Below are 9,708 nucleotides of genomic sequence, written 5' to 3'. Positions count from 1 at the left end.
CTGACATATCAAAGTATCATTATGCTCGACAAATTAATTTAAAAAATGGTGTTCTCATGCTTGAACTGCCTTGTGTAATTTTTGTTATTTGTTTGGACAGAATTTACAGAGATGCAAGCTTTTTTTCAACTACCAAAGTAAACATCATTTGGCATTAATCTTTGTCCTGTACTTTCAACTACCAAAGTAAACATCATCTGGCATTAATCTTTGTCCTGTACTTTCAACTACCAAAGTAAACATCATCTGGCATTAATCTTTGTCCTGTACTTTCAACTACCAAAGTAAATATCATCCGGCATTAATCTTTGTCCTGTATTTTCAACTACCAAAGTAAACATCATCTGGCATTAATCTTTGTCCCGTAATTTCAACTGCCAAAGTAAATATCATCTGGCATTAATCTTTGTCCTGTACTTTCAACTACCTAAGTAAACATCATCTGGCATTAATCTTTGTTCTGTACTTTCAACTACCAAAGGAAACATCATTTGGCATTAATCTTTGTCCTGTACTTTCAACTACCAAAGTAAACATCATCTGGCATTAATCTTTGTCCTGTACTTTCAACTACCAAAGTAAACATCATCTGGCATTAATCTTTGTCCTGTACTTTCAACTACCAAAGTAAATATCATCCGGCATTAATCTTTGTCCTGTATTTTCAACTACCAAAGTAAACATCATCTGGCATTAATCTTTGTCCTGTATTTTCAACTACCAAAGTAAACATCATCTGGCATTAATCTTTGTCCTGTACTTTCAACTACCAAAGTAAACACCTTCTGGCATTAATCTTTGTCCTGTACATTCAACTACCAAAGTAAACATCATCTGGCATTAATCTTTGTCCCGTAATTTCAACTGCCAAAATAAATATCATCTGGCATTAATCTTTGTCCTGTACTTTCAACTACCAAAGTAAACATCATTTGGCATTAGTCTTTGTCCTGTACTTTCAACTACCAAAGTAAACATCATTTGGCATTAACCTTTGTCCAGTACTTTCAACTACCAAAGTAAACATCATCTGGCATTAATCTTTGTCCTGTACTTTCAACTACCAAAGTAAACATCATCTGGCATGCATCTTTGTCCTGTACTTTCAACTACCAAAGTAAACATCATCTGGCATTAATCTTTGTCCTGTACTTTCAACTACCAAAGTAAACATCATCTGGCATTAATCTTTGTCCTGTACTTTCAACTACCAAAGTAAACATCATCTGGCATTAATCTTTGTCCTGTACTTTCAACTAGCAAAGTAAACATCATCTGGCATTAATCTTTGTCCTGTACTTTCAACTTAAAAAGTAAACATCATCTGGCATTAATATTTGGCATTAATCTTTGTCCTGTACTTTCAACTACCAAAGTAAATATCATTTGGCATTAATCTTTGTCCTGTACTTTCAACTACCAAAGTAAACATCATCTAGCATTAATCTTTGTCCTGTACTTTCAACTACCAAAGTAAACATAATCTGGCATTAATCTTTGTCCTGTACTTTCAACTACCAAAGTAAATATCATTTGGCATTAATCTTTGTCCTGTACTTTCAACTACCAAAGTAAACATCATCTGGCATTAATCTTTGTCCTGTACTTTCAACTACCAAAGTAAACATCATCTGGCATTAATCTTTGTCCTGTACTTTCAACTACCAAAGTAAGCATCATCTGGCATTAATATTTGGCATTAATCTTTGTCCTGTACTTTCAACTACCAAAGTAAATATCATTTGGCATTAATCTTTGTCCTGTACTTTCAACTACCAAAGTAAACATCATCGGGCATTAATCTTTGTCCTGTACTTTCAACTACCAAAGGAAACATCATCTGGCATTAATCTTTGTCCTGTACTTTCAACTACCAAAGGAAACATCATCTGGCATTAATCTTTGTCCTGTACTTTTAACTACCAAAGTAAACATCATCTGGCATTAATCTTTGTCCTGTACTTTCAACTACCAAAGGAAACATCATCTGGCATTAATCTTTGTCCTGTACTTTCATCTACCAAAGTAAACATCATCTGGCATTAATCTTTGTCCTGTACTTTCAACTACCAAAGTAAACATCATCTGGCATTAATCTTTGTCCTGTACTTTCAACTACCAAAGTAAATATCATCTGGCATTAATCTTTGTCCTGTACTTTCAACTACCTAAGTAAACATCATCTGGCATTAATCTTTGTTCTGTACTTTCAACTACCAAAGCAAACATCATTTGGCATTAATCTTTGTCCTGTACTTTCAACTACCATAGTAAACATCATTTGGCATTAATCTTTGTCCTGTACTTTCAACTACCAAAGTAAACATCATCTGGCATTAATCTTTGTCCTGTACTTTCAACAACCAAAGTAAACATCATCTGGCATTAATCTTTGTCCTGTACTTTTAACTACCAAAGTAAACATCATCTGGCATTAATCTTTGTCCTGTACTTTCAACTACCAAAGCAAACATCATCTGGCATTAATCTTTGTCCTGTACTTTCAACTACCAAAGTAAACATCATCTGGCATTAATCTTTGTTCTGTACTTTCAACTACCAAAGTAAACATCATCTGGCATTGATCTTTGTCCTGTACTTTCAACTACCAAAGTAAACATCATTTGGCATTAGTCTTTGTCCTGTACTTTCAACTACCAAAGTAAACATCATCTGGCATTAATCTTTGTCCTGTACTTTCAACTACCAAAGTAAACATCATCTGGCATTAATCTTTGTCCTGTACTTTCAACTACCAAAGTAAACATCATCTGGCATTAATCTTTGTCCTGTACTTTCAACTACCAAAGTAAACATCATTTGGCATTAATCTTTGTCCTGTACTTGCAGAGGACCATTCTCCGGGACACCTAAAGTGCCAATCCTCGAGACCAGCGGCAACTTAGCATCGGTAACATTTGTAAGCGATTACAGCATAAACAAACCAGGCTTTTCCCTTTATTATTATACAGTCTAGTGAGAGAAAAGTGAGATCTGAGAATTAGATTGAAGATAATTATCCCGTAAGTGTAAACTTCATTAATTAGGATATTACACACACAAAAAATCATTTCTATTTTGTAGTGTAGTGCAATATCTGTTTTAATAATAAGGGATGGAAATGGGGTGTGTGCAGGTAGAAAATTCATATAATGTCTCCACAAATAATCACACTGCTTACTTTATAAGCGGCATTCTCTTCTCTTTTGTAACATTTCCTTGCCTCTTTAGTTGTAAATTTTAGAAAAAAAAAATTTAATGGTTCAAGCACAAAGAAACCATTAATTAACTGAGCCACCATGCTGTTTTTTTTTTTTTTTTTTTTAACTGGCACTATATCCAGTTAAATAGGTAATGGGAATGGCATATTGTCTTGGAAAACGGGAGGCATATTCTGATATAGTGTTGCTGGAGTATGATCAAAACTCATGACACCTTAACAGAAAATGCAGGAAAACTATTATTGTAGCGAATATCACTGTTGACTAATGTGGTATAACTCTCTCCGATGTCAGCAATGTTCTCATTTTTATCATTCTTTGGCCATATTGAGTTGATATTTCATTCGATCTTTGTTGTTGTCCTTGCTGCAGCAGGTGATAGGATACCAAAACTATTAACATCCAGCATTACATAGCGATGTTTGGACTTTATCTGAACTAGGCAATGGTTGAACCGTTGGCAATATAGTCACACACTGGAGGAAGCGGGAGGAGCTTTATAACAAGGATATGAAAAGTTTAAAGTTGTGCATTCTCCATAATTGGACCAAAGCAACCGTACCAAACCAAGTATTTTTCTGTGAGAAAATTGTTGGTAAACTCATCATTGCTTGTAATGACAGGAGCATAACTGTAAAAGAAAGCAAAGAATCCCACAATCTGGAAGGGAATCCTGTTGAAGGATCGAGGTGGCTGATTCTAAAATTTGGGAATGCCTCCTTCGGACTATAACACTTGATTTCTGATCTATTTTTTTTTTTTATTATTATTAATCTACTGACTACTTTGCCAAGGAGGATGCCACTCCTCGCTATCACTAACAAAGTGTAGTATATCAAGAACGCCAATTGGTGTGCTGGCTTTTGCAGGTGTGACAGCGTGAATTATTGTTTTCCTTTGAAGGTATCGAACAATCTTTCCCAAAGTAACTTCGTAATTTTAGAAGGGAAAATCGAAGATAATGATCACCCTTGGTGTGCTATCTTCTCTGAGAGATGATGGTGGCGACAGTGAGAAAGAAGATATAAAAAGGGCTATTAGTGATGATGAGGTAGATGATATTTTATAGCGGGAAGTCCTAAATGATGGTGACCTGGACAAAGAATATGTATGACTTCCCTTTCTAAAATATCATCCACCTCATAATCACTAATAGCCCTTTTTATATCTTCTTTCTCACTGTCACCACCATCATCTCTCAGAGAAGATAGCACGCCAAGGGTGATCATTATCCTCGACATTTCCTTCTAAAATTACGAAGTTACTTTGGGAAAGATTGTTCGATGCCTTCAAAGGAAAACAATAATTCACGCTGTCACACCTGCAAAAGCCAACACACCAACTGGCGTTCATCACCAGATTTCATAGTTTCACTATATGAGTCACTATGGAGAGCAAGATTTAGTCAAGTTATATACATGTGGTGCAATAATAACAAATTGGGTCTGTTAGACCCCCGCTGAAATTAGTATGGCATAATGAATGTTGGGTATGTGACACCCAAAACAGTCCAAGAAAAAAAAAAAACCTGTGGAGAAGGCCAAACAGCACTACCTCCGCCCAACATCTGGGGGAACTGGGGCAGCCAGCTGACTCGAACCCATGTTCACGAAAAGAGCACGTGGTTACTTTGGAGTGGCGTGTGGCATACCTGTGACTTGTGTTCTAGGATTAAACACGAAGTTTTCATAGATCTCTGAATTAGTTCACAAATTCTAACGTGAAGAAAATAGAAAGAATGGTCAAAAGTATTTATAAGGGCATCAACATACTCTTAGACTTGTCTGCCTTATGCAAAGATTAGATCCAGTACAACATTAACATCACACCATAGGAGTATGTTTCCAAAAGGAGGGTTAAGGAAGAAATTATGATCATTTGTGGAGAGTAGAATACTCACCTGGGTGAACGACAGAGTTGAAGGGGTCTTAGATGTAAAGGAGGAAACTGTTATGGGAGAGGTGAGACCCTTAAATGGTAAACCTTTCTCTTATATATATATATATATATATATATATATATATATATATATATATATATATATATATATATATATATATATATATATATACATTAAAAATTTGTAGAGGGTATGATCCTGAAGTATTATCGGCAATGGTAGAAAATTTTAAAAGAGGGGGTTATAAAATAAGCAGTAAGTTTACCTGACGAGGTATTGTCCCAGTCACTGGTATAGAGAAGTCAAAAATAATAGCAGAACGTAATTCACAACCCTTAAATGAGGATGACCATATAGGAATAAATGGAAGTGCTACCGCAAAGAACCTTAAGTAATGCCTACAGTGCACCGAAAATATAGTCGACAATTTTTAAGTATTAAGTAGCAAATATTGAAAATGAGTGTAAAAATTTCTGTTGCTCTCGATCAGTAAAAGTTCCTGAACGTTCCTGAACCCCCAGCCTGGATCTGTTGGTAGCGGAAAAAACTACAGCTATAGTAAATGCTCTTTTAATTACTCTTTCTAAAATTGTTGAAGCGGTAATGTACCCCGAATCACTTTAGCCAGACGTTCAATTGGCACATCTGTTTGGGAGAATTCTTCCAGTAGATCTTTGGATTCAGTTCGAAATGAGCTATGGCCCCCACTGACATACTCCTTCAAGACTTTGTCTAATTTGTATGTCTGTCAGTGTGATTTTTCCTCACCTTTAGTTGCAGGAGGCATACTTCTCATTTCCTTTACCATTTGCTTTCTTTTCCTGTGTTGTGTTAGGGATCTGGATTAGAGGCTTTGATAAGTATTCTTACATATTTCAATAATACATCGCTTTCTTCTTGAGTGAAAACCGAAGAAAGATATTGTTACAATATCACAATTCTTCGTCAATGATCAAAGCTTAATCTCACGGATTCGTGTAAGACTCAAGACGAAGATTTATAGTTGGATAGATAAGATCCCATATGTTTTTTTTTTTTTTTTTTTTTGAAGTTATTCAGAACTAAAGATTGCCGGTTCAAGTGTAGAGATGGTGATTATTTCTTTCATCTCCTTTGAAGGCTCGTCTAAAGGAATCATAGCTGTTACGTCCCTTAGATCTTATACCTCTTACCGAGAAAACATATTTTTCTGTTTTTCAAACCGCCTACATAATCAACTGCCTTGTTGGCCTAATCCAGGATCTTCAGAATAAATGTCATCATCCTGAGTTATAAATTCAGCCTGCCTATATTAAGAGACTGCGAGCATTTTTTTTTTTTATTGGAAAAATGGTTCATCAGAAGTTGGTATTATTTAACGCAAAAATCATGATGTTTTGGAAAGGCAGGATCTCCTGAACTTTTAATGATATGCAGTGTAAGTACCAAATAAATAGATCAAGCTCATTGATCAATACATAACCATGACCATAGAATGACAGTAGGATCGATAGGAAAAATGTCAGGAATCTTGTTTGACTTTTTGGTAGAGATTGTTCTGAAATAAAAATGACTGGTGTAACTGTACAAATGATGAAAGTCGCACCTTTTACATTTACAGTAATCCATCATTTGATGTAACTGTAATATGATTAGACTTGTTCAGAAAATTGTAATTAAATATGCAGTGATTCTGTAACTGATCTAAATTATCAATAAAATTATACTTACCTTTAATTGTAGACTCATTTATAACCAGCTCAGTTGCAATTAATAAGTGATCCAAGCCTGAATGTAATCTATTGCTACACTATAACCCAGGTGACAGAGCTCCCCGTCTATATCAGAAAAAAACCTCTGAGTTCCAAGAGATGAAAATATCTACCCTAGCAATTTCGAGGATGCCTAGAGATAAAACATCAGGAAACAGTCTCTAAGCTCTTACTAAATAATGCTATTTGTTGGATGCATAGGAAAAAATATCTGTTAAGCCACTGTTACAATATTGCTATGGTGAAAGAACATCTATCATCTGGTAAACAGGTTCCTGTGAAATACGTTGTAAGAACATTTCTCACTGGACAATACCAAGAAATGGAGAGGCATCACATTAGATTTATCAAGCCAAATCAAAATATTATTAGTGTTTTACTCATATGGGGTGTCAAAAATACATTTTTAACATCCACAGTCAGAATGCCTGTGCTCCCTCCCTCTTTCTGTCGGTCCATTTGTCTGTTTGTCTCTTTGCCTCTCGTTCTGTCCTCATGGCTCAAGTATTGTGCACTGGCATGCCGCAGGGAGAGAGAAATTAGTGAAAAGCAAGGTCATTTTATTGATTTCATCGGTTGGCTTGATCTTGGAGTTATGGTATAATGTCAGCCAACTGTTGTGTACTGCAGTTATGGGAAGACACACATGTTATTATAACGCTGTGTCTAGGCGCATATCCTAGCAATTTTCGTCCTTATTCTTTCTCTCTTCTTATACACATGATAATGTACATCCATTTCTTCTAAATAGGTGATAACAACAACAAAATAGTAATGACTACTGGATATTAATGTTATATTCCAATATTTTGTTTTCATCAAATAAATTCTGTGTACAGAAGTAGGGAGGAGTTTCTTTTTAAGAGAAAGGCATCATCAACAACTTTTCCTTTTCTCACTGAAGATCTGAATGTATCCTTCAGGGCCTGTCTTGAAGGTTAACTCAAGAAGTTTTGCACTCACCTTCTCCCAGGCCATTGTTCAGAGAAAGCAAGTGCAAAGTAATTAAAGACGTTCCTACTTATATGCTAAGGAAATCATATGGCAATAACAATGACTGATCTTTGGTTGTCACTAGGGACACGATGTCTCCACTATTTTGATAGCAGCAGTGGTCAGTTATTCCCAATAATCTCGTTCTACTAGTTATAGTAGAACATGGAGGAAATATGTTTCAGATCTCTCTAATAATACTCCCATACAAAAAATATGGGAACAATTCAGGAAAGTAAATGGTAATGGTAAACCACCTAGACAAGCCATATTAAAAGATGGAAAAGAATACTAGGATACGAAAGAGATAAGTAATGTAATAGGAGAAAACTTAGCAAAAGTAAGTAGTGATAAAAATTTAGATGAACACTTCCGCTCAAACAAAAAATAAAGAATTAATAACAATAAATTTTGAAATAATAGAAGATATATATTATAATAGAAAGTTTAATATGGAAGAGTTGGAATGTGCTCTCTTGAACAGCAATAAATCTGCTCCTGGAGAAAACAATATTTGTTTTGAGATTATCTGCCACTTAGCACCTTTGGCAAAGTCATACTTATTACAATTTTACAATCATTTATGGCTTCGAAATGTATTTCCTGATGAAATGTGTAAAGCTATAATAATTCCTATCCCCAAACCTGGAAAGGATCCCAGTAATGTAAATAATTACAGACCAATTTCTTTAACAAGTTGCCTATGCAGATTACTAGAGAAAATGGTAAATGCTCGACTAATATGGCACATTCGAGAAAATAAAATCTTTACTCCCATTTAATTCGGGTCACAATGTAACAGACCTACATTAGATTCTCTGTCTAACTTAGAAGACCGCATACGAAGAGGATTTGAACGAAAACAAATTACTGTGGCTGTCTTTTTTGGCATCGAAAAGGCATACGATACTGCAATATTAAAAACGTTGTATAAAAACAGCATCCGTGGACATTTACCTATGTTTATGCAAAACTTTTTGACAGATCACAATTTTCAGGTGAGAATTGACAATGATTTGTCAAAAACATTTCCACTTGAAAATGGTGTTCCACAGGGAAGCGTCCTTGTTGGCACACTGTTTGCCTTAGTAATAAATGATATCAGTAATAATCTACCTATTGGAATTAAAAGTAACCTGCATATGGGTGATTTTCCCATATATTATTCATAATACATGCAGAGTGAATCATTAATAAAAGCATAATAAAAATAGATGAATGGACCTCATCTGTAGGCTTCAAATTATCCATACATAAGACTCAAGCAGTCGTGTTTTATAAAAATAAAAAGTGGAAGAAAGGTGAAGAAATAGATTTAAAAATCAGAAATCATAGTATACCAATTGGCTAAACTGCAAAATTTTTAGGATTAGTATTTGATATTCACCTAAATTGGAAAGCTCACATAACATACATAAAATCAAAATGTAAAGGGGCATTAAATCTTATTAAATGAAAACCATCGAACGCCACTTGGGGAGCCGATGAGCATACCCTTACTGTACTGAACAGATAAAGCAACAGCGCTGTCTATCATTGATGACGGAAGCGAAATATGTGGCTCAACATGGATCCAACTCACAACGAAGGCGTTAGAATGTGTTCAGGAGCCTTTAGATCATCACCAACCTCATCTTGGCAAATAGAATGTGGTGAACTACCACTGTCTCTCCACAGAGAGTTAGTAACAATGGAGAGTGCCCTGAGAATTCAAACAAGCGATTCTCCAACAAAAAATCATTTGAATTAAGAGACGTATTTATAAACGATCATCCACCACCTTTCCCTGTTAGAGCTAGAAGATTGTTTGAGTCGCTGAATATAAGTGCACAATTACCTTCAA

The 9,708-nt window shown here is 35.2% G+C and overlaps 1 protein-coding gene across 1 annotated transcript in view; it reads left to right on the top strand.

The window, feature by feature from the left end:
* Window positions 1-4,290, top strand: part of LOC136837684 (exoskeleton protein RP43-like) — a 17,463-nt gene extending 13,173 nt beyond the window's left edge. Inside the window, exons 6-7 of the mRNA XM_067102557.1 lie at window positions 2,851-2,911; window positions 4,165-4,290. Coding sequence (XP_066958658.1) covers window positions 2,851-2,911; window positions 4,165-4,290 — 187 coding nt within the window. The remainder of the gene's footprint in view (window positions 1-2,850; window positions 2,912-4,164) is intronic.
* The last annotated feature ends 5,418 nt before the right edge of the window (window positions 4,291-9,708 follow it).

This window comes from Macrobrachium rosenbergii, chromosome 59 (assembly GCF_040412425.1).
Source record: "Macrobrachium rosenbergii isolate ZJJX-2024 chromosome 59, ASM4041242v1, whole genome shotgun sequence".
Lineage (NCBI taxonomy): Eukaryota > Metazoa > Arthropoda > Malacostraca > Decapoda > Palaemonidae > Macrobrachium > Macrobrachium rosenbergii.
This window is presented reverse-complemented; position numbering and strand designations above follow the sequence as displayed.